The sequence below is a fragment of the Phoca vitulina genome, unplaced genomic scaffold (genome assembly GCF_004348235.1).
Source record: "Phoca vitulina isolate PV1807 unplaced genomic scaffold, GSC_HSeal_1.0 scaffold37, whole genome shotgun sequence".
Lineage (NCBI taxonomy): Eukaryota > Metazoa > Chordata > Mammalia > Carnivora > Phocidae > Phoca > Phoca vitulina.
This window is the reverse complement of record NW_022589740.1, coordinates 15,664,762-15,691,554: the sequence shown is the minus strand read 5'-3', so window position 1 is coordinate 15,691,554 and position 26,793 is coordinate 15,664,762. Positions and strand designations below refer to the sequence as shown.

General features: G+C 39.4%; 1 protein-coding gene across 3 annotated transcripts in view; it reads right to left on the bottom strand.

Annotated features, from left to right (window-relative positions):
* Nucleotides 1-26,793, bottom strand: part of PCSK5 (proprotein convertase subtilisin/kexin type 5) — a 456,955-nt gene that overhangs the window by 177,063 nt on the left and 253,099 nt on the right. For all 3 annotated transcript variants that reach the window (XM_032427639.1, XM_032427640.1, XM_032427641.1), the window contains exons 13-14: nucleotides 20,371-20,507; nucleotides 3,879-4,022 (exon numbers count right to left, since the gene is read on the bottom strand). In XM_032427639.1, the coding sequence (XP_032283530.1) occupies nucleotides 3,879-4,022; nucleotides 20,371-20,507 (281 nt within the window). The remainder of the gene's footprint in view (nucleotides 1-3,878; nucleotides 4,023-20,370; nucleotides 20,508-26,793) is intronic.

Sequence of the window (26,793 nt, the reverse complement as noted above, 5' to 3'; positions counted from 1 at the left end):
CCGTGGGGAGCCTGCTTCTCCCTCTCCCACTCCCCCTGCTTGTGTTCCCTCTCTCGTTGTGTCTCTGTCAAATAAATAAATAAAATCTTTGAAAAAAAAATACACATGATTTTAAGTAGTAATAAACATGCACAGAATGTACAAACATTAAAAGTTGTTATGTCAGAAATGTCTGAACCATACTGATTTGAATCAAAAGGATTTACTGTTGAACCTTGATCTCCTGTAGTCATTATAGGATTCTGTTCTACAGGTACTGAGTCGGAATATAAAATGGTAGAACCTGGGAGGAATGACTTAGAGAAAAATCTAGTGTTCAAACACCCTCATTTACCTGGTGAGAAAACATACTTTCCAAGAATTAGAGTGGCTTGTCCAGATAATACAGCCCAGGAGCCCTGGGATCAACATGGGTCCCCCTTCTTACTCCAGCTCTCCTACATCGAAGTAGTAAATCAGGTACTAGCGATGACCTTTCAAAATGAATGCAGACTTGAGATATATTTCTGATTAATCACAAGAGTCATCTGACAGCACTGTTTATCTCTTTGTTCCCCCAAGCCTTAAAACTGATCTCTAAATTGCACAACGAGTATAACTTAGGACCTTTCAGCTCTCTGCTATGATAGAGAAGGAGAGGGTGTCTCTGTACGTAAGGGCTGGAGCTCAGCCAGCTGTGGGTCCTACAGCCCCTGGAATTTGATGAAACAGTACTAGGGATCTGTTTATGATAATGCCATCTGTGCCTTTAGCCAGGCTGACTTCTTCATGAAGGTGAAAATCACAGCTCTGAAGAAAAGAAATCATGGGTGGCCCTAAATTTTCACCAGATGATTTCTGCAATTAACCCACCCCCAAAATTATGCTTTATATGTGCCCAAGGGCTCCGTATGGCCAGTTCACATGCTGTGCTGTTTCTTTTATAATCTTAACCTGTCCCAGATGCAGTTTAGCATTTTAGGTTGCAGGGTAATAATGAAATAATTGTCTTTGTTCTCTCTCAAGTGCCAATGTGGACATTTTGGAGATGTTAACGAGAAAAACCACAGAGATAGAGAACCGTTTGTTCAGAATTTTAAGATTACCAAAATGTGAATTAGAAACCTACCAGAAGGCATATAGCAACAGGTTATTAAGCTCAGTTTATGTTTTTGGATATCCTTTCTGCTATCAGAGAAGATGAAACGGTTTGCTTGTTATAATGTGAATAGTAATGTTACAAGCTCAAAACATAATGAGATAATCTAATACAATCGAGCTCCAGTTAGCTCAACTGGTTTGAATTATTCCAGCTTAGGATGGACTCTGGGATACTACCTGTTTAGAATAAAAGGAACCATGTGCATGTTTATGATATTCTGCTAAGGTGACTAATGAGGTACTTTTATCTTTAGCTCATTAAGTGGTAGTCAATGCAACAAGACACGTACTACATGGAGCGCTGGGTGTTATACAAAAACAAAGAATTGTGGATCACTACATCAAAAACTAATGACGTACTGTATGGTGACTAACATAATAAAATTAAAATCAGAGGGGTGTTTGGGTGGCTCAGTCGGTTAAGTGTTGGCCTTTGGCTCAGGTCATGATCTCATGGGTCCTGGGACCGAGCCCCATGTGGGGCTCCCTGCTCAGCAGGGAGTCTGGTTTTCCCTCTCTCAAATACATAAAATCTTAAAAAAAACAAAAAAAACAAAATATACTTTGATATGGCTATAAGACCTAAACTGCCCCAGAAAATCAACTCTAAAACATAATAAGAAAATTGAGCAGAATGGCCTGATAAAAGATAAATATGCAACGGCCAATAGATTTCCTAGATACCAGCAGATACTAGTTAGAAAATATGACTTCCATTATATAGCAACAAGACCCCCAAACACATAGGAATAACACTAAGAAGAAGAATACAACCTAAAATTAAAAGATTTCAGTAAAATGGGACATAGTCTATGTTTTGGATGGAAAGACTGCATGCATTTTATAACAGCAATTCTTACCTAAACAACTCTTCCCATGAGATTGGCATGTAAATTCACATTAAATTCCAATGGGATCTTTACAGGTAGACTTAAGAATTGCTATGAAAACAAGATGTTTAACAGAGAGTAAAATATAGTGTGGGTGTTACCGGATTAAGAATTATTAAAAAATGAGAAAAGGGGGTACCAGAAGAGACCCTGGTGTAAAAATTTATTCTGTTGTTACAAAGGAAAGATCCTGGGGCACCTGGGTGGCTCAGTTGGTTAAGCGTCTGCCTTCAGCTCAGGTCATGATCTCAGGGTCCTAGGATCGAGTCCGGCATCTCCCTCTCCAATAAATATTTAAAAATGAAGGGAAGATCCTAAACTAGTAAAAGGGAAAATGACCCAGCCAATAATGTTAGTCTATTTATTTTATCTCCTACTATATATCATAAGCCAAAATAAGTTCCAGATGAATGGCCAAATGTAAAAAGCAGAGATTAGAAAAAAATGCATGTGGATATTTAGTTGATTTTAAAGACTAAAACTTCTTAAAAACACACACACACACAAGTGAGATCTGAAACTATAAACCCTGCCCTCCAATTTTCTTTTTCCATCAAAACAACAAAACACAAAACAAAAACTACATTTTGGAAGCAAGCAATAACTGAGGAAATGGTTTCAGCAAATATAGTAGTTCTTCCTCCCACTTATCTGCAGGGGATACTTTCCAAGCCCCGCAGTGGATGCTTGAAACCATGGATAGTACCAAACCCTATAGATACTATGTCTTTTTCCTATACATACATACCTGTGATAACATTTAATTTTTAAATGAGGCACAGTGAGAAACTAATAACACAGAACAATTATATCAATATACTATGATAAAAAGATGTGAATATATGTGAATGTGGTCTCTCTCAAATCTTATGGTATTCATCTGTCTTCTTGTGACAGTGTGAGATGCTAGAATGCCTACAGGATGAAATGAAGTCAGGGGAATGACGTGGGCATGGTAACGCAGCATTAAGCTACTACTGACCTGATGATCTAGCAGACGGAGGATCATCTTCTTCCTGACCGTTAATAACGGGATACTACTTAGTAGTAGTAGTATTACTACTAGGAAACCACAGATAAGGGGGAACTACTGTATGGAAAAATGTGAGAGACAATAACATACAAAGAGCTCTTATAAGATAATTGGTGTCAATTTGAATAGAAAAATGGGTAAAATACAATTATGTTTAATTCCTAGAACTACAGAGGAAAAAATGATTTACTAATAAAGCTATAAAAATTTTAAAATGTTCTGTTCTTTAACTTTTTTCTTTCCATTCAATTTTGGCAGGAATGAGTATAAAAAACGCACAGCTGGTCACAGCGTAGACTGGTACATCTTGTCTGGAAAGGAATGTGACAAAGTGTGTCCAAGCTCTCAAACTGATTATTCCCTTTGCTGCAGTAATTCTCAGAACTCCATTCTAAGGAAATAATTAATGATATAAACAAAGACTGATAAAATCATGATGTTCATCCAAACCTTATTTAAAATAGTATAAAATTCCAAGCAAACTACACATCCCAGATTATGTATTAAATGTAGTACAATCATAGGATGGACTGTCATGCTGTCTTTTAAATACCGTTGTGAGGATATGTGACAACAGGGAAATATGCTCTTAATAGCCACAAGAGAAAGAAAAAGGATATGGAAACTCTATATAGTGTGCTTTTGGCTTTGAAGAAAACAGTGCTATCTGAATATACACATGCAAATATTTGGGGGGATAGAAAAGAAGATGGAAGAAACTATATCAGAATATTGGTAGAAGTTGATCGCTGCATGGTGGGGTGATGCATGAGAGTTCTCTCCTTAGCGTGTGTCCCTGTTGGAAACCATCTTACCTGCATAATCCTCGGTACCATAGTCATCGGTGGGGTCTTCTACTCGGCTATAGCGGACACGTTCTACTTTAGGAAACTCATTGGTTGGTGAGTACGGCTGCACGGAGGTGCCATAGAGGACCAAAGACCATTCTTTCAATTTCCCTTGAAAAATAATGAAATGATAGCATGACTACACATTCACTTTTGAGCTTTACAATTTAATTCCTTCTCATTAAGAAAAAGCAACAGAAGAATTGTGGCAAGCATATTCATATGAATCATAGCATGAGGTGCATAGCTAGTAATGTACGTTTTCCACCAGTTGAAGAATTAACTAATAATTGACATATCACATATTTACTGAGCACCAACTATAGGATAAGCCTTAATTTAATCAGCTTTTATAAGAAGACTGAGAAATGAACACCTCTCAGATAGCTGGACCAAGGGCTGAATTTCAAATTATGGATATTTTATTTATTTATTTCTTTTTTCTTTTTTTTTTTTTAAGATTTTATTTATTTATTTGAGAGAGAGAGTGAGAGAGACAGCACATGAGAGGGGGGAGGATCAGAGGGAGAAGCAGACTCCCCGCCGAGCAGGGAGCCCGACACGGGACTCGATCCAGGGACTACAGGATCATGACCTGAGCCGAAGGCAGTCGCTTAACCAACTGAGCCACCCAGGCGCCCCAACAAATTATGGATATTTTAAAAGAGAACCCCAGAATTTTACAGAGGCCTTTGCTTTTCTACATATAAATACCATATTTGAATTTTTAAAAAAAATTTGGTGTTATCTGACTTGTTTATCAGTAAGACAAAACAACTACTTTGTTCCACCTAACTGAATTAGTCATTTAGTCTTAAGAATACATCACTATTTATACCATGCTATAGACCTGAGCTGTCCAGTGATAGCCCCTAGCTTTTGGCTATTTAAAATTTAAAAATTTAGTTCCTCAGTCATACCACATTTCAAGTGCTCAATAGCCATATGTGGCCAGTGGTCACTACAATGGATACCACAAATATAGAATGTTTCTACCACAGCAGAATGCTCGAGTGGACAGTGCTGCAATAAAGCTTTGTCTGGCCAAGAGTGCCTTGAGTGAGACAGGAGCCACGTGTTTTAACTCCTTTGCAGAGAAGGTTCTCAAAGAACATTTTGCTTTAGTCCTTATTTCTTTTTGTGTTAATAAAGCTACGAATAACTTCTTACAGGTCACTAAGCTTAATAAGATTCACATAAAGAATCAACCATAAGCAGAAGTGATTAAGACAAAACCATTAAAAACATGGAAATATGCTGGTAGAAAGCAGAACCTTCCTGAAGGTCCCTCCTCCACTTAGCTGAATACAGAGAATCCAGGCATGGTTGGGGCCAGGGTTCTGTCACAGCCCTGAGAGTGGTGAACTTGAGGTGTGAGCTGATCTATTAAGTTTGAATCCATTCAATGTTCACAACAATTGGGAGGTAGGCACTTGAATTCCCAATAAAAAATGAGGAAACAGGCATAGAGGGTGATAATTTTCTCAAAGGCACTAAGAGTACAGACTGCTATTAAAACCCATCTGGGGGTTCCAGTTTAAGATGACAGTGTAGGAAGATCCTGAACCCACCTCTTCCTACAGACTCACTGAATCTACAGGTACACAGGGGACAAGTTCCTCTGAACAAGAAAACAAAACCAATAGGCTGAGTGGCTCCTATGCAATAGGCAAACAAAAAACCCACAGGAAAGCAGGTAAAAGAGGCCGAGACACAATATTGCAATAAACCCTACCCCTGGCACTGTGACCCACAATCAGGACTCATGACCCCAAAGTTTCTCCCCAAGAAGCAAAAGGTTTGAACCCCATATTGGGCACCACAATTTTTAAGACCTGCACCTGAGATGAGTCCCCGAAACATCTAGCTTTGAAAACGAATAGGGCCTGAGACCCACAAGGCTATAGTGAACTGACTAAAGAGCTTGCATGGGTGGACCCACCCACTCCAAGGCTCAGGGCAGAGGCAGCCAATTGAAAAGCATGGACTTTCTGTGAAAGAGGCTTATTTGCTTACCGTAACATACAGCTAGGGGCCTACTGAAATACTCTCCAGTGGGCACCATCTTTGCTCTCTCCCTCAATCTTGCTCCAACTCACTAGTATCTCCCAGAAGGAACCTGTTCTCTTATCTGGGACCCCAATTTTTATGGCTGCCTCTCAGGGCACACCTCTTGGTTGTTGGCACTGGTGGCTGGCAGGGCTTATGTTTACTGGTAACACAGGACTGTAAACAAAATGGACAGATCTATACTTAAGCTCACCCAGGAGAGAGAATCAAAATCAGAAATGAAAGAAGAAGGGGGCAACTAGGTGGCTCAGTGGATTAAGCATCCAACTCTCGATTTCAGCTCAGGTCATGATCTCAGGGTGGTGAGATCGAGCCCCACTTTGGGCTTCATGCTGAGCATGGAGCTTAAGATTCTCTCCCTCTGTCCCACCCCCAGCTCATACACACTCTCTCTCTAAACTCTCTAAAAAAAAAAAAAAAAAAAAAAAGAGAGGTGAGGTTATAACTAAAATAAGAATAAAAACCATGAAAATAGGGGCGCCTGGGTGGCTCAGTTGCTAAGCGTCTGCCTTTGGCTCAGGTCATGATCCCAGGGTCCTGGGATCAAGCCCTGCATCGGGCTCCCTGCTCAGCGGGAAGCCTGTGTCTCCCTCTCCCACTCCCCCTGCTTGTGTTCCCTCTCTCACTGTGTTTCTCTCTGTCAAATAAATAAAATCTTAAAAAAAAAACTATGAAAATATAAAGTATTATAAAAGACTATCATCAATTACACACCAACAAAATGAACAACCTGGAAGAAAATGGATAAATTTTTAGACCTATACAACCCACTAAGACTGAATCATTAAGAAACAGAAAATCTGAAAAGAACAATTACTAGTAAAGAGATGGAATCAGTAATAAAAAAAAGAAAATGCTCTCGACAAAGAAATGACCAGAACTATATCTTCTCTGGTCAATTCTACCAAATATTTAAAGGAATACCAGTCCTTCTTAAACTCTTCCAAAATATAGAAGAAACATTTCCAAACTCATTTTATGAGGCTAGCTAGCATTACCCTGATCCCAAAACCAGATAAGGATGCCACAAGAAAATCCCTGATGAACACAGATGCAAAAGTCCTCAACAAAAAAATTAGCAAACTGAATTCAACAATATTAAAGGGATCATATATCATCAACAAGTGAGATTTATTCCAGGGATGCAAGAATGTTTCAACATTCACAAACCAATCAATGTGATTCACAACATTAACAAAATTAAGGATAAAAATCATATGATCACCTCAACACATACAGAAAAAGTATTAACCTACTTCAACATCTATGATAAAAGCTTTTATCGAAGTGTGTATGGGGGAATAATAAGCATCATAAAGATCAGGAACAAGACACTCACCACTTTTAAGAGTCTCATGCTCTACCGACTGAGCTAGCCGGGCGCCTGACACTCACCACTTTTAGTCAACATAGTATTAGAAGTCCTAGCCAGAATAATTAGACAAGAAAAAGAAAGGGCATTCAAATTAGGAAGAAGTATGTCACTATTTGCACATGACATGGTACTGTATATGAAAAACCACAGAGGTGCCACCAAAAACTGTTAGAACTAATCAACAAATTCACAAAAGCTGTAGGATACAAAATCTTTTGCATGTCTATACACTAATAATGAACTATCAAAAAGAGAAAGAAATCTTATTTATAATTGCATCAAAAAGAATAAAACGCTTAGGAATTTAACCAAGGGGGTAAAAGACCTGTACACTGAAAATTATAACACACATGATGAAAAAACTGAAAACACAAATAAATGGAAAGATATTCTGTGCTCATGGATGAGAAGAATATTGTTAAAATGTCCATACTACCCAAAGACACCTATAGATTCAACGTAATCCCTATCAAAATTCCAATGGCATTTTTTGTATAAATAGTACAAACAATCCTAAAATTTTTATGAAACCACAAAAGGCCAAATCACTCTTGAGAAAGAAAAATGAAGCTGGAGGCATCATGCTTTCTGATTTTCAAATATAAAGCTATGGTAATCAAAACACTATGGCTTTGCCATAAAACAGACACATAGATCAATAGTACAGAATAGCACACAGATATAAACTCATGCATATATGGTCAATTAAGAATACACAATGGGGAAAGGATTTTAATAAATGATGTTGGGAAAACTGGACAGCCACATGCAAAATAATGAAACTGAACCACTGTCTTACATCAGACACAAAAACTAACTCAAAATGGAGGCGCCTGGATGGCTCAGTCAGTTAAGCATCTGCCTTTGGCTCAGGTCATGATCCCTGGGTCCTGCTCAGCATGGAGTCTGTCTGTCCCTCTCCCTCTGCTCCTCCCTCCCACTCATGCTCACTCTCTCTTTCTCTCAAATAAAATCTTAAAAAAAAAAAAAAAGAAACTCTAAATGGATTAATGATTTGAACATAAGACCTGAAACCATAAAACTCCTAGAAGAAAACATAGGTGGTAAGCTCTTTGCCATCGGTCTTGGTGATAATTTTGTCAGATTTGACCAAATGCAAAGGCAACAAAAGGAAAATAAGTCAGAGTATATCAAACTAAAAAGCTCCGCACGGCGATGGAAACCATCAACAAGATGAAAAAGCAACCAACCTACTGAATGGGAGAGAGTATGTGCAAATCATATATCTCATAAGAGGTTAATATCCAAAACATATAAAGAACTCCTACAACTCAATATCAGAAAAATAATCTGATTAAAACATGGGTAGGGAATATGAATAGACATTTTTCCAAAGATGACATATATGTGGCCAAGAGGTATGTGAAAAGGTGGTCAACATCACCAATTAGGGAAATGCAAATCAAACCGCAATATCACCTTACACCTATTAGAACAGCTATTACCAAAAAGACAAGAAATAGCAAGTGTTAGTGGAGATGTGGAACAAAGGGAACCCTTGTGCACTCGCAGTGGGAATGTGAATCAGTGCAGCTGTGATGGAAACCGCTATGGAGGTTTTTCAAAACATTAACAATAGAACCACCATGTGATTCAGCTATTCCATTTCTGCGTATTTATCTGAAGAAAACAAAAGCATTGACTTGTAAAAGTATATGTATTCCCATGTTCAATGCAGCATTATTCACAATAGCCAAGATATGGAAACAACCTATGTGTCCATTGATGGATAAATAATAAAAATGTGGTATTTTTTACCAGTGGTAATAATACAGTAAAATAATATTCAGCCATAGAAAGGAAGGAAATATTGCCATTTGTGAAAATATGGATGGATCTTGAGAGCCTTTTGTGAATTGAAAAGTCAAAGACAAAAACTATATGATCTCACTTGTATGATGAATTTAAAAAAAATAATGAAGTAAAAAAAAAACCCTGAGCTCATAAATACAGAGAACAAATTGGTGGTTGCCAGAGGTGGGGAGTTAAGCAGTGGGAGAGATGGGTAAAAAGGGTCAGAGAGTACAGATTTCCAGTTATAAAATAAATAATTGCTAGGTATGTAATGTAAAGCCTGGTGACTATAGTTAATAAAATAGTATATTATATATTTAAAAGTTGCCAAAAAAGTAGATCTTAAAATTTCTCATGACAAGAAAACATTTTTAACTATGTGAGTTGATGCAAGTTAGACTTACTATGATCATTTTGCAATATGTACTAATACCAAATTATTAGGTTGTATGCCTGAAACCAGTATAATGTTACATATCAAATATATCTTACTTAAAAAAATAGAAAATCCATTCAGAATCCAAATGCTGTTTTTTTTTTTTTTGTTGTTGTTGTTGTTGTTATTGTTAGAGAGAGCAAGTGCATGAGCAGGGGTGGGTGGGGAGAGGGAGAGAGAGAGAATCTCCCATCCAAGTACTAACCAGGCCCGACCCTGCTTAGCTTCCGAGATCAGACGAGATCGGGCGCGTTCAGGGTGGTATGGCTGTAGACGAGAGAGAGAGAATCTTGAGCAGGCTCCACGCTCAGTGTGGAGCCCCAAGTGGGACTTGATCTCACGACCCTGAGATCATGACCTGAGCTGAAATCAAGAGCCAGATGCTTAAGCGACTGAGCCACCCAGGTGCCCCAAATGCTGTGTTCTTAAACTATTATATGAAATTGTCCTCCTGTTTACTTCCAGGAGTTTAGAAACTTGAAGTTTAAAAATGAACATATTCTGTGCCACACTTATTGTTATCTGACATCTGCATGGGCCAGCACATTGGTTTATATGTGGTTTGCCCTCCGCCAGCTTTTCTTTGGACTTAACTCGTTAACGACTATGCTTTCCACAATTAGGGTGCTATTCAGTCTCAGAATTCCAAGTGTTCTACAGTAAGTAGTGGCAAGAAATGAATGCCTACCTGAAATTCATGACCTGGTTGCCTTTACACAGCAATGCAAAAGCGAACACATTTTTCTTGTGGCAGCTCTCAGGTATTCAAGTGGAGCATATAATGCAAGGACACTAGAGGAAATCCAATCCATCACTCACCCTAAAACCTGGCTCATTTAACTTAAGATCAGTCTGGATCTAAAATTTACCCTTGTACAATATTTGGAAGAATGCTGACTCATAATTGACTATTTCCATTTGTGTCATTTCTGAAGTGTCTCATAAGCCCACTGGGGACGTACTTGTTGGGCAATTCATCCTGTTATGTTTTACTTATTATGTAATCTAATTTCCTTAGAATCTGCCACAATTCACATCAAATACTGCCATATTTGGGCCATCATGTTTCCCTTATCATAATGTTTTCCTTTTGCTAAATTACTTAGGAGATTTTGCAGTTGATGATGCAACTTTCTGTTAAGAAATCACTGTGTAAATACAGAATGAGAAAAATCTATTGTACATGTTGGTACATAAATGCAATCTGCCCAAGAATTAAAACCCAAGATAGGTCTAATGTGTAACAAAACAAAGACAACAATAAAAAAAACAAAAACCCTTCAAAAAATCCTTACTATGGACTTCTGATTCAAGATGGTGATGTAGGAAGACCCTGAATTCACTTCCTCCACAGACACACCCAATCTATACCTACTTATAGAGCAATTCCTCCTGAAGTAGAACTAAGTGCTGACTGAACAGGCTCTGCACGAGAAAAGATAGACCATGTAGAGAATGGCAAGAAAGATGGAGACATAGTCATGAAGGGACTTCCCCTCCCCCAACACTGTGAACTGCTGCAATTTAAAAGGCAACTAGAACACAAAAGATCCAGCCCTAGAACTCCACCAAATGGCAGGGGTAGCTGCTGGAAATATCTCCAGGTTGGAGGGGCTGGTGAGTGCCACAGTTTGCATTCCCCCTCCACCTTGATAGCACAGACAGGAGCAGGGTCTGGAGCCAACGCTGTCCTGCTGCCTCAGTGAGCTCTGGGCCCTGAGCCCACACTTTTAAACGTTTAAAAGAGGAACTGGAATATAAAGGATCCAGCTGGAACTCAGCCAAATGGTAGGAAGCTGCTGGAACTCTCTCTGGCTCAGAGGAGCTGGTGAGTGCTATGGTTTGCATTCCTCTTCCACCTTGATAGTGTAGACAGGAGCATGGTCTGAGTGCCCTCATCAGTTACTACCTCCATGAGCCCCAGTCCCCTAGCCCACACAGGCCCCAGCTGTCTCACCAAGGCAGCTTGGTGAGACACTGGGACACCTGGGTCAGTGCTCACTACAGCTCTAGCCATCTCACCAAGGTGACACATGTGCAAAGTACCCAGGAACACTCTAGGCCCACAAGTTGGCTCACAACTTGCCAGGACCTCCCTGATGCAGAGCGCCCCAAGATCTCCTGGCCTGAGCCTTCTTAACTCCAGATGGAGCTTGCATCTACTTTAGCTTTAACCGTCTGCCCAAGGTGCCCTCAGCACAAAGAGCCCTGGGACCCCCTGCCTTGTAGCCACTTCAGCTTCTCTGCTCAAAGAGTGCTGTGACCCCCCGGCTTACACGTACTTTGGTTTCAGCTGCTCTGTCGGGGCACCCTCAATGTGGAGAGAACTAGGACTGCCCCAGCCTATGTCCATTTCAGTATTAGCTATCTGGCCAGGATACCCTCTGCATAGAGAGTGCTGTGATCCCCTGGCTTGCACCCACTTCAGCTTCAGCTGTCAGACTATGGTGCCCTCTACACAGACTGCCTCAGGACCACCATGACACAGCTCAGGCTAGCCCACCAGGGTGGTCCCGGCATGGAGTGACCTGGGACCCCCAGCCAGCCAGCCAAAGTCACCAGGCACATACACGGTGGATGACCATACACAAGATCAGTCCTTCTAGTTTAGGATAAGTAGCTGTTCTAATTCTTAGAAACAAATACAGAAAGCCAAGCAAAATGAGTAGACATATGAAAAGAATGAAAGAACAGACAAACCTCAGAAGAATAACGAAGTGAAATGTAAATAAGCAATATGCCTGATAAACAGTTCAAAATAATGGTCATAAAGATGATCAATGGACTAAAGAGAATAGTGGAAGGGCTCAGAACTTCAACAGAGAGATAGAAAATGTATAGAAAAACCAATCATAGTTGAAGAACACTAACTGAAATAAAAAATACACTATAAGGAATCAACAGTAGATTAGAGGATACAGAAAAATGGATCAGTGATCTGGAAGACAGGGTAATGGAAAGCATCTGAGCTGAACAGCAAAAAGAAAGCAAAAAATTTAGAGTGAGGCTAGGCTAAGGGATCTCTAGGATAACATAAAGTGAACAATCATTCATATTATAGGGGTCCTAGAGGGAAGAGAGAGAGAGAGAAAGGGGCAGCAAACTCATTTGAAGAAATAATAGCTGAAAACTTCCCTAGCCTTGAGAAGGAAACAGATATACAGGTTTAAGAAGCAGAGAGATTTTGAAACAAGATGAAATCAATGAGATTCACACTAAGATTAACAAAATGGCAAAGATTAAAGATACAGAGAGAATATTAAAAGCAGCAAGAGAGAAACAATTAGTTATGCACAAGGTAAACCCCATAAAGCTTTCAGCTGATTTTTCAGGAGAAATTTTGCAGGCCAAAATGGAGTGGCATGATATATTTGAAGTGCTAAAACAACAACAACAACAACAACAAAAACACAACCAAAAATACTCCACCTGGCAAGATTATCATTCAGAATTGAAAGTGAGATTAAGAGTTTCCCAAACAAAAGTTAAAGGAGTTCATAATCATTAAACCAGCCTTACAAGAAATGTTAACAGGAACGTTTTTAGTTGAAAAGGTCATAATTAGAAGAAAATTATGAAAAGAAAAAATTTCATGAGTGGAAACATACAGCAAAGGTAGTAGAACAATCACCTTTGGAGCCAGTATAGAGCTTAAAAGATAGAAGCAGTAAAGTCAATGATATGTGAAAAAATTAGTTAAGGGGAATCATAAAATAGATGTAAAATATGACAACATATACATAAAATGTGGAGGGGGTAGTAAAAATGAAGTTCTTTTTTTTTAAAGATTTTATTTATTTATTTGACAGAGAGAGACACAGCAAGAGAGGGAACACAAGCAGGGGGAGTGGGAGAGGGAGAAGCAGGCTTCCTGCAGAGCAGGGAGCTCGATGCGGGGCTCGATCCCAGGACCCTGGGATCATGACCTGAGCCGAAGGCAGACGCTTAACCGACTGAGCCACCCAGGTGCCCCCAAAATGAAGTTCTTTTAGAATGTGTTCAAACTTAAGTTATTGTCAACTTAATATAGATTCTTATATACTTCAGATGTTATACATGAACCCCATGGTAAACACCAACTAAAAATCTTTAACAGATACACAAAAAATAGAGAAAGTCAAGCATAACACTATAAAGAGTCATCAATCACAAGAAAAGAGAGCAAGAGAAAAGAAAGGAACAAGAACTACAAAAACAACCAGAAAGCAATTAACAAAATGGCAATGAATACATACCTATTAATAGATTACTTTAAATGTAAATGGTCTAAACACTCCAATCAAAAGACAGAGGGTCTTGGAATGAATAAAAAACCTAGACCCATCTATATGCTGCCCACAAGAGACTCACTTCAGACCTAACTACAGACTGAAAGTGAAGGGATATAAAAGGATATTCCATGCAAATGAGAGCAGGAAAAAAACAAAATAAAAACAGCCAAGGTAGCAGTATTTATATCAAATAAAATAGACTTTAACACAAAGACTATAACAAGAGACAAAGGAGGACAAGAAGATATAATACTTGTAAATATCTATGCACAACATTGGGGCAACAAAATTCACAAAGCAAAATGACATAAAGAGAGAAATTGATGGTAATACAATAATAGTAGGGGACTTCAACACCAGACTTACACCAATGGCTAGATCATCCAAACAGAAAATCAATAAGGAAACAGTGGCCTTGAATAACACATTAGACCAGATGGACTTAAGAGATATACAGAATAGTCTGTCCAAAACCAACAGAATATACATTCTTTTCAAGTGTACATAGAACATTCTCCAGGATGTATCACATGTTTTCTGATCACAACAGTATGAAACTAGAAACCAATTACAAGAAGAAAAGTGGAAAAAAACACAAACATGTGGATGCTAAACAACATGCTACTAATCAACCAACTGGTTAATAAGAAAAATACACCGAGACAAATGTAAATGAAGACACAATGGTCCCATATCTTTGGGAAACAAGAAAGCAGTTCTAAGAGGGAATTTTACAGCAATATAGGCCTACCTCAACAAACAAGAAACATTTCAAATGCACAATCTAACCTTACACCAAGAGGAAATATAAAAAGAAGAAAAACAAAGCCCAAAGTTAGTAGAAGGAAGGAAATAATAAAGATCATGGTATAAATAAATGAAACAGAGACTAAATAAACAATAAAAAGATCGGTGAAACCAAGAGATGCTTCCTTGAAAAGATAAACAAAATTAATAAACCTTTAGCCAGACTAATCAAGAAAAATGAAGAGAGGACCCAAATAAATAAAATCAGAAATGAAACAGAAATAACAACTGACATCACAGATACACAATGAATTATAGGAGACTACTATGAAAAAGTATATGCCAACAAATTGGAGAGCCTAGATGAAATGGATAAATTCCTAGAAGCATACAATCTTTCAGAATGGAGTCAGGAAGAAATAGAAAATCTGAACAGACTAATTACTTGTGAGGAAATTGAATCAGCAATTAAAAAAAAAACCTCCCAACAACAAAAGTCCAGACCAGTTGGATTAATAGGTGAATTCCAGCAAACATGTAAACAAGAGTTAATACCTATTTTCTTCAAACTATTCCAAAAAATAGAAGAGGAAGGAAAGCTTCTAAATACATTCTATGAGATTAGGGTTACCCTGATACCGAAACCAAAGACACTACAAAAACAGAAAATCAAAATCAAAATCAAAAACAGGCCAAAATCCCTGATGAACACAGATGGAAAAATCCTCAACAAAATATTAGCAAACCAAATTCAACGATACATTAAAAGGACATTCACAGTGGGATTTATTCTGGGGATACAATGGTGGTTTAGTATCTGCAAATCAATCAATGTGCTATACCATATTAATAAAGTGAAGGATAAGAATCATATGATTGTCTCAGCAGATGCAGAACAAGCATTTGACAAAATTCAACATCCATTCATAATAAAAACTCTCAACAAAGTGGAGTTAGAAGGACATACCTCAACATAATAAAGGCCATATATGACAAACCCATAGCTAATGTCATACTCAATGGTGAAAAACAGAGCTTTTCCTTTAAGATCAGAAACAAGACAAAGATGCCCACTCTTGCCACTTTTAGTCAACACATGGTACTGGATGTTTTAGCTGTAGCAAACAGACAAGAAAAAGAAATAAAAGACATACAAATTGGTAAGGAAGAAGTAAAAGTGTCACTATTTGCAGATGACATGACATTATATATACAAAACCCTAAAGACTCCATCAAAACTCTAGAATAAATGAATTCAGTAATGTTGCAAGATACAAAATTAATATTTGGAAATCTGTTGCCTTTCTATACATTAATAATGAAGTAGCAGAAAGAAAAATTAAGAAAACAATTCCCTTTACAATTGCACCACAAAGACTAAAACACCTAGGGATAAACTTAACCAAGGAGGTGAAAGATTTAGAGTCTAAAAACTATAAAACACTGATGAAAGAAATTGAAGATGACCAAAAAATGGCAAAATAGTCCACGCTCATAGATTAGAAGAATTAATATTGCTAAGATGTCCATACAAATAATACTAAAATTTGTGTGAAACTGCTGAAGACCCCTGAATAGCCGAAGAAATCTTGAGAAAGAAGAACAAAGCTGGAGGCATCACAACCCCAGGTTTCAAGATCTCCTACAAAACTGGAGTAATCACAACACTATGGTACTGGCACAAAAACAGACACATAGATCAATGGAATAGAATAGAAGGCCCAGAAATAAACCCACATTTATATAGTCAATTAATCCGTAACAAAGAAGTCAAGAATATTTAATGGGGAAAAGACAGTCTCTTCAATAAATGGTGTTGGGAAAAACTGGACAGCTGCATGCTGAAGAATGAAAGTGGGCTGCTTTCTTACCCCGGACACAAAAATAAACCCCAAATAGATGAAAGACCTAAATGTGAGACCTGAAACCATAAATCTCCTAAAAGAAAACACAGCCAGTAATTTCTTAAACATTGCCCTTAGCAACATACTTATGGATATGCCTCTTTAGGAAAAAGAAACAAGAGCAGAAATATACTATTGGGACTACACCAAACTAAAAAGCTTTTGCACAGTAAAGGAAACGATCAACAAAACAAAAAGGTAACCTCATGAATATATGATATTTGCAAATGAAATATCTGATAAGGGGTTAATATCCAAAATGTATAAAGTACTTATACAGCCTGACACAAAAAACCCAAACAATCTGATAAGAAATGGGCAGAGAACCTGGATAGACACTTTTCCAAAGACACAGATGGCCAACAGACACACGGAAAGATGCTCAACAGCACTAATCATCAGGGAAATGCAAATCAAAACTACAATGAGATATCACCGCACACCAATCTGATTGGCTAAAATAAAAAAGACAAGATACAACAAGTGTTGTTGAGGATGCAGAGAAAAAGGAAGCCTCATGCACTCTTGGTGGGAATGCAAACTGGTGCAGCCACTCTGGAAAACAGGATGGAGGTTCCTCAGAAAATTAAAAATAGAAATACCCTACAATCCAGTAATTTCACTACTGGATATTTACCCCAAAACCCAAAGACACTGATTCAAAACGATAGATGGAGGGGCACCAGGGTGGCATAGTCAGTTGAGCATCTGACTCTTAATTTCGGCTCAGGACATGATCTAGGGGTCCTGGGATCGAGCCCCGTCTTGGGCTCTGTGTTCAATGTGAAGTTGGCTTGAGGTTCTCTCTCTCTCCCCCTGACCCTCCCCGCACTAGTGTGCTCTCTCTAATAAATAAATAAATCTTAAAAAAAAGATATATGCACCCCTATGTTTATTGCAGCATTATTTACAATAGCCAAGATGTAGAAGCAACCTAAGTGTCCACTGATAGATAAATGGATAAAGAAGATTTGGTATATATATATATATATATATATATAGTTGCATAAGTGCGCGCGCGCACACACACACACACACACACACACATTGGAGTATTACTCAGCCATAAAAAGGAATGAAATCTTGCCATTTGTGACAACATGGATGAATCCAGAAGGATTATGCTAAGTGAGATAAGTGAAACAGAGAAACACAAATACCATATGATTTCACTCATAAATACATAGAACAAACTGGTGGTTGCCTGAGAGGAAAGGGATGGAAGGATGAGAAACATCAATGAAGGAGAGTGGGAGGTTCAGACTTACAGCTTTGGAATGAACAAGACACAGGGATGAAAGGCACAGCACAGGGAATAGAGTCAATGGTAATGTAAGAGTGTTGTGTGGTGCACATGGTGGCCACACTTGCATGAGCACAGCGTAACACAGATTTGCCTAATCACCATGTTGTACACCCGAAACTAATGTAACGTGTGTCAACTACACTTCAATTAAAAAATCCTTAATATATGTTTTAATAATAAACAAATGGGAAGAAACAATAAAGAAATAGGAGCTCAGTTTGGAATCAGGAACCTTTATACTTGGGAATGATTCTACCATTTAATTGGGCTAGAAAATTCTACATCTCCAACTGAATTTCTATTAGCTTACTAAAGAAATCCCTCATTAATTAGAGAAACTTTCCATAGGGCTGTACACCGCAGAAACAATGATAGAAACACACACATAGAAGTAGAAGTCCCTTTTCAACGTTGTGACTAATCCTAAACTGGAAGGTTGCTTAAAGGAAGGATATCCAAAGACTGTGAATCTATCAAAGCCTCCTGACCCCAGGCCAGTAATAGCATTAGGGTATCTCTCTTCTGGCAGAAAAGAACATCTGTAAAATGACTAGAAGTGACTGGAATTACAAGTGAACACTTAAATGGCATAAGGAGAAGCCAATGCTATGAAAGAGACAACTCTAGATTATCTGAGCTACTGCTGAGAGCCTCTAACACAGATGATCATCACCAACTCTGAAGGGGCTCTGAACTCCTGGAGAGCAGAGAGCTTTACATTCACGGCCCCTGACCCTTCCACATAAGTACCAGGCCTACTAGGAGCGTGCCCCAAGGAGTAGTTTGCTCTTGTGGGGAGGAGCATTTTGTCACCGACATTCTTTAGAGTTGCATGGTGACAATAAAGAGGAGAGACACTTTTAGTCAGTTTTATAACTGTCTTATATTCTCAACAGATAGTGTACCCCTATGTCTGTGCCATAGGCTGCACCGCCCCCCCCGCCCCCACCCCTTGGTACACAACTGCCACATCTGGAGAGTGATTATTTCCCTGGGATCTCTTGAGACAGAAGAGCCCTTAACTGTCACCTGCCGATGGATCCACTGGGGTCGGGCAGCATAGCCATGTCACCATGCCACCATTGACCCTGGGTGCCATGACCCAGTATATCTCTATGAGCATTGAGCATGGCCTGGAAAGAGGAAGGGAGGGGAGAGGAATTTCCTGAGGACTAAGTAGATTAGGGACCAATGAAAGCATCTAGAAACCAGGGTCTAGTTTATTTTAATGATTTCTATCAATCCTGCCTTGTTGACAAACATTTGATTTCTCGATCACACTTTGGCAACCATTGTATTCATGATGCATGCTGGAGGTGAGCTGGACCTGGATACTCTTTAACAAATCTTTTATCCTGATTCATTGCCACCTTGCCACCATGCTGGTTTTAACCTCCCCGAGTGTGGGTCTGCTGTGGCAACACAGAGGAAACACGTCACAGAATTAGGGAGAAGAGATCGCCAAATGCGTGGCCAAAAACAGATCTCTAAGAATGAGTACCTTTCCTTGACTGGTGGGCAAAAGTATGGCAAATGCATGCTTCATTCCTGTGTTCTGCTGCGTGCCTCCTTTGCCCTATGCAACCCACTGTTACCTGAGTAATACACACCCTTACAGTGAATTACACAATGTCTAGGTTAATTTATTCTGCAATCAGCAGAGGGCTAGAAATGGATATCCGTCAGTCCGAACATGCCCTCAGGCCTGGATCTACTGCAGGTGGACTGCAGAGAGAGAGCACTGAGAAGCACAGATTTGTTAGATGGTTGCAGATGTGTCCACGGCTGGGTGGGAGCTGGGGTGCTTGTCAAACAGATCATCCGCCACTGAGCCAAGTACTACATAGGGCTCCATTGTGGACAACACAGGGTGCTGTGAAAACCTGTTCAGTCTCCAGCCCCAAGCTACATTTGTACTTTCCCTTACTTTGTGTTACAAACAAGCCTCATGTATTAGCATGAGGATGGAGATAGACCATGTGCTTCTGTTAACATGGTAATTTCCACATTTTACTTATCTAGAAAGCATTCCTTTTCCTTAGCTCTTAGGCTCACATGGGGCAGAATACCATCATTCATTTTCTTTACTGGTAACCAGTTAAGCCGGCACAGGTCAAGCTCAATGTCTTGTGTGCACTGAAAATTAATTTTAGAATAAATTCAGAGGAACAGATAACTAAGGAAACTGTCTCTTCTCATGACCGTGCAATTTAGCCTACCTCAGGTAGATGAGGCTGGCTTGCTTCTGGGGGGAAGCTGGTTAGAGATGTGGATCATATATTCTGAAACATCAATCAATAGCTGCCACATTTTATCCCGTACTCATATCAAAACGTTTATTCTTTAATCCTTCAATTATTATCACTCAAATGGTAATGCTGAGAACTGGAATACATACAGGTACTCAAACTACAAGATCACATGAAAAAGGATGATGTTTGTTGATATATAAATGTAAAAACACTTCCAGGCCAAAATACATTCCATTATTTGTTTCTGCAGAGTAAACCAAATGATAGAAAAGGGAATTCTTACCTGGAGTCTTAAAGTTCCTCAGCTGGGAGGGGGTATCGTAAACTTCAAGGATCCAGTCACCAGTGGCTCGCTCTCCCCAGCAATGAATGGTCATGAACTCCCAGTTTTTAAATCCTTCCATAGAATGATCAAAGAGCCTACGAGAGAATCAGAAAGCATTGTTTTGTATGTTATTTAGAATCCAGTGAAGGTCAAGTCAAGACCATGACCAGTCATCTTTTTGTATCCATCAGCAGGTTCAGCTCAATACTGGAGGCTGTCTTCCTCCTGGAGGTTGACAATTAGTAGACCCAAACGCATGTCTTTGTTCTACCACAGGCAAATAGGCACAGGGATGGCCTTGTAATAGCAAATCTGGAAGTGGTAAACATTTGGGCATCCGGAAAACCAGGCTATGACTCTACCCACAAGAGTGATAGTATCAAGTATTAAAGATGTGGAGCAACTGAAACTCTCTTACGCTGCTAATGGGAATGCAAAATGCTACAACTGCTCTGAAAACAGTCTGGTAGTTCTTACCATGTAACTCAACAATCCCCCTCCCAGACATTTACCCGAGAAGTGAAAACATATGTTCACACAAAGAACTCCACATGAATGTTCACAGCAGCTTTATTCGTAATCCTTGAAAACTGTTAACAACTCAAATGTCCCTCAGCTAGTGAATGGGTAATCAAGTTCTGGTATATTCATACGACAAAATACTACCCAGTAATAAAAACTATTGAACTACTAATAAATGCAACAACATGAATTAGTTTCAAAAGCATTTAAGCTAAATGAAAGAAGTCAGACACAAAAGACTACGTGCTGTAGGATTCAATTTATATGACATTCTAGAAAAGGAATATAAACAGAAATAGATCAGTGGATGCCAGGGGCTAGGAGGGAAGAGGGGGCATGGTGGAAGTTCTGGAGGTGATAGAATTGTTTTATATCTTGGAAATAATGGTGTATGGTTATACAACAATATTTGTCAAAACTCATTAAGTTACTCACATTAAAAAGTGAATTGTATTGTGTGTAAATTATGCCTCAGTAAAAAGACCCTGCCACTCATCTTAACCAGTTCAGGGAGTCATGCCTGGAAGTCCAGCCTACATTCTACTCTTCTAGCTTTCTAGGCTCTGATTTCCCTATATGAAATCTCTTTCTGCTTGAAATAGCTAGAATTGTTTCCTGTGATATAATCCTGAGGGATATAAAATATGAAAACATTAAATAAAAGAAAACAAAATCCTCATTAAGAATAAAGAGATGTCGGGGCGCCTGGGTGGCTCAGTTGGTTAAGCGTCTGCCTTCAGCTCAGGTCATGATCCCAGGGTCCTGGAATTGAGCCCCGCATCAAGCTCCCTGCTCAGTGGGAAGCCTGCTTCTCCCTCTCCCACTCCCCCTGCTTGTGTTCCCTCTCTCGCTTTGTCTCTGTCAAATAAAAAAAAAAAAAAAAGAATAAAGAGATGTCAATAGATAATGTATAAAACAAGCACATGAAGAAAGAGACATATCATTTATATAGGCACATTATATAGAATTGACGACCCAAAGAAATATTAAGAAGATTTCTATAGAGGGGTGCCTGGCTGGCTCAGTCAGTAGAACATGCAACTCTTTTTTTTTTAAGATTTTATTTATTTATTTGAGAGAGAGAGAGACAACGAGAGTGAGAACACAAGCACAAAGAGTGGGAAAGGGAGAAGCAGGTTTCCCGCTGAGCAGAGAGCCTGACGCGGGGCTCAATCCCAGAACCCTGGGATCATGACCTGAGCCGAAGGCAGATGCTTAACGACTGAGCCACCCAGGCGCCCCAGAACATGCAACTCTTGATCTTGGGGTTATGAGTTCAAGCCCCATGTTGGTTGTAGACCCTACTTAGAAAAAGATTTCTATAGAGATGGGACATAGAAGGTTAAAAACTAAAAGATGGGGCAAGAAACTGATTTTTTTAAGAATACTTAAAAAAAATTATGTGCGTCTATTATTTTTGTTGAAAAAATAATAAAACTAGAGAAAGAGTTTGAGAGCTAGAGAGGCAAACAGAGAGGCAAAAACAACCCTAGTATGGTCTTAGGAGCAACCATGTCCAGTTACCGGGACATAACTGTCCTTCCGTGGAGACAAAGTTCATGGCAACTGGATGTTGATGGCTATTCAAAACATGCAATCAACTCTCCTTGCTTTAATTTCATGCTCACCAAGGAAATTGGTGGGTATGATCTGACATTCTATGTATATCTTCCCATTGGGAGAAAAAGTGCCCTTCTGAAACCAAAAATAACCAGTTTAATCTCCTTATAATTTAATATACTAGAATTCTGATTTTTTACATACAAAAGCGTTCTATCAATATGTTTGAGGATCCCTCTAAAATGACAGCTGGATCCTGAAACTGAAGGGTTGGTTGGCATAACTGGAATGTATTAGGTAAATGGTGGACACTCGGCAGTTTTCCCTAGAGAAACTCAATAAACAGGAAAATCACCCCTATGTGTTCCTCAGCCCTTAGAAGAAGAAAAAGGGCAAGTACTTATCGGCATTGGCAAAGTGTCCCACGGCTGGAAAATTCGAGAAAGGCCGAGGTCGAGTCGAACAGACCTCTTTACTGGAGAACATCGCAGATCTCTGGGATGTTCAAATACGTTTTGCTAATTTCCATAATGGGGTTAATGGTAGGAAGTGATTTTCAAAGCTTCTATGAGTGAGAAGCCCCTTTTTCTCTTTTTAGAATATCTGTATACTATCTATAAGGGTTAGTTCTGAACAGAGGAGTGTGGCGTTTCAATGAGAACCATATTGGATGCGGTGGCTTACCCTCATGGTAACAGGGATGGAAATAGGGGCTCCTTACATGAATGTCTTCCTAGTATAAAAGATTGATTAAAGAGCTTCATTAGATTAGGGATGGTGCATTTTGTGGAGATCCCATAATGCATGCACTACCACGACAGGGCTTGGTTCATAAGCTTATGGCTTAAAACTAGACTTGGCCAGGAAGAAACTGCTGGCTCATCATATAACTGACTTACATACAGAGAGTCCTTCACGTAAACCCAGAGGGTGGGTATGTTGGATGAAAAGGAGAAACAGCGGTGGGGAAGGAGGAGGCTTTTCAAATCTCCCTTCCTCTCAGACAGATGTTACGGAAGGGAGTATGTTGACGGAGACATGCGTGGAGGCAGAAACCAATCTAGAACCACTTCTCAGCCCACAGAGTTCTGATTTAGGCTCGAGATCACTGAAGCCATTGTGCCATTTGAGGGCACCGAAGCAACAACTTGTCACATAATACCTTTCCAAGAGTGCCAAACTTAAAAGCAATTCCCAAACAGTTTAGACAGAACATTTGGCTCATTGCCTCACGTCCAAAAACTACAAAGGAGACTTGAGGCTGCCATCACATGAGGGGCAGTCTTGTTTCCACAACCGTAGCCAACTTCTAATTACTCATGGGTCAATTATTTGACTGCTGGATTAGCGGACCCTGTGTTTCTCCCCTTCTACCCTTTCCTGTCCACCTTTGAAAATCATGCCATTGCTGCCAATCACTTTTAAATCACATTTGGAACCCAAATTATATATAAACCGGGTGCCAAGAAGAAATATCCATAATCAGCATTCAAATAAGTGTTTCAAAGCCCGAATATAAATGGGCTTTGTCTATCTGGCTAAGCGGTTGCCCACCCCGGTCTCTTCCCTTTATGCAGAGCTGAATGCTCATTAATTTCATGTGGACATAAAAGTTGAGGAGACGAATTAAAAATGCAGCCAAACACGATCATTGCATTTTGCTAAAGGAGTTGATGGGGAAAGAAATAGACACTGATTACTGCTGTTGTTTCGACTAGCTGGCCATTCACGTTTCTAATCTCACCCCGTTCTTTATTTTCTTCTGATTCAGCACTTAAACTAGTCCCGATTTTTTTGGCACCGCAACAATGATCAACCCGGCTTCATCTGTGTATCACAGAAGGTAACACTGGTAGTAGATTCAACTTGTGTTGCAAACAACACCCTTGCTCAAGACAAGCAAGTGTCAAAGCACTGGACACCAGCTAAAGTGATTCTCATTGTGTGGTCTCCATTTATCAACTAAAAAGTCCATTGCCCAGTCTGAACGTCTGCGCTGGGCCAACAGTGAAGAAACCCAACCCATGCCAACGTTATTAGCATGGATAAAATGTCAGTAAAGCAGGGCCAGTGTGCGGAAGGCTGGAGTAATTAACTCCATGGCTGATCCACATCCTCTGTTGCAGCGAAACCCTGTCAGAGTTGACTTCATAATCATGTGCTCGATGAAATGATATATGCCTGCGATAGCACAAATTATGCATCCAATTATTAAAATGGTGCTCCACAGCCCTATCCCTGCGAGTGGTTTTCAAATAAATTACTTTGGATGAAGCCTGGTAGAAAAGACGGCCATTAAGTGTAGTACATCCTTCTGAGGAATTAACTCAGGAAATAACTCATATAATTAGTGTAAGCTTTCTTCCCCCTTTCCCTTAAAGAGTCTAGCCAATGTGTCAAGGCTACAACATTCTTCAGTGGTGTTATGGCAACTAAATAACAAGACATTTTATAAGTACTGACAGCTATGTGTTATCATATAATTATTTCTAAAGTTATAAAGGGATCTTAATTTCAGAATCATCTACTACTCCCCAAACAGTATTTATATTCATTACAGAATTAGACTTTAGACAGGTATTTTTAGAAGTTGCCTTTTTCTTTCTTTCTCTGTCTCTTAAAATAATTATTATTTTCTTTTTAGGGCTTTATCGCAATTTAACGTAGAACTTACAGAATGCTTGAAGCGCTCATTTGGCTTAATTGTCATTCAGTTTTTTATTTTCTTTAGCTCTGTTTGGCTTTTGCAAGTTTTAAATGATTGGCTTCTGAAATAGGGTATTTAAAATGCACTAAGTTTTTCTGCCTCTCCTCATCGAAGTGACTTCTTTAAGAAAGGTTGAGAGAGAGGTACTAGTTCTAGAGCTTTGGAATACCTAAAAAGATGAGTTTTTAAGAAAAAAGAAACTTTCAACCTGCATACTATTACTTACTGACCAGGCCCAAAATGCATTCCTTCTTGTGGATCTATGATGTCGCACATAATCTTGCAGATTTATTCCATTTAAGAGTGGATGCCTTTTATCTAAGTATCTGTTTTCGATTACAGACGCCTTTGTAAATTACTCACACAGTACCCAGCAGTGTTCTGCCCACAAGTCTTTTAAGGACACGAAACATAACAAGAATGTTGTATGAAAAGCTGGGTGATCTTTTTAAATCGGTGAGATTGAAAATGTGGTCCGTGGACAGGCAGCTTCCGCATCACCTGGGAGCTTCTTAGAAATGCAAATTCATGGACCTCACCCAGACCTACAGGATCAGACTCTGGGAGAGGGGCCCAGCCGTCTGTGTCTGATGGAGTCATCCACCAGGTGCTTTGAGAAGCACTGTGTAAACAAGGGTTTGCACTTATTAAGTGCTTACTGTGTGTTCCAGAAGCGGTGCTAAGGACTTGCTGTATGTGATCCCTTTCAATGCTTGTGACAACCATGTGAGGAGGACACTAACCACGGCCTCTGTTTTCTAGATGAGAGACTTGCTTTTCAAAGTCGAACGTAAAAATTGGTGAAATCCAGACAGGCCCAGCTCTAACGCCAAAGGTTCTACCTTCTTTTGGGGCAAGGAAGAGGGTTCTTATGGTGAGGCCTTATTGGAATGTAGAATTTCCACTGCAGAAGTATAATTTTTACTGCAAGCCACAAATGGACTTAGTTGGCATGATACTTCACAAATGTCAATGGTCTGTCATTGAACATTTGGACAGCAACAGAAATGACTCAAATATAAACACCACATTTAAACATATTTAATTACAGAAGCCTATAGGCTTTGCAGACTCGAAAGTGTACCTTCTCTCTACTTAAGACCATAATTAGAAGCAGAGATATTTGTCCGTAATCAAATTTAGAAAGACAAGGAAAGAAGTTTCAGCTTTCAGTCAGAAGCCAAAATTTGGAACAGAGGGTCACTACAGCTACACTAAATCTCAAACTCACTGACTTGCGGGGAGGGGGAGGTTCAGGGGGAGAAAGACCGCTTTTCATAATCCTAACAAATGCAGCTGAAGGAAGAATCTGATGAAGCCAGCTTTTGTTGGAAAACTTTTACACAGGCAGAATTTGAATACGTGGTGGTATAAAAAAAAGGCTAACTCTGAAGTTGTGCCTGTCTAAAAAACATGTTAAAGGAACCCAAGCCCACGTAGACTCCCCCCGGCCAATGCAAGACCTCCAGATTCTCCCCAGAGGTAAAGCATTTGTGCTGATTATTCAGCGTGGCTTTTTGTGAGGCAGGGTGCACAGGCCAAGAGGAGGACCAGGAGGGTGGGAGGGCAGGAGAAAACAAAGGGATTAGAAG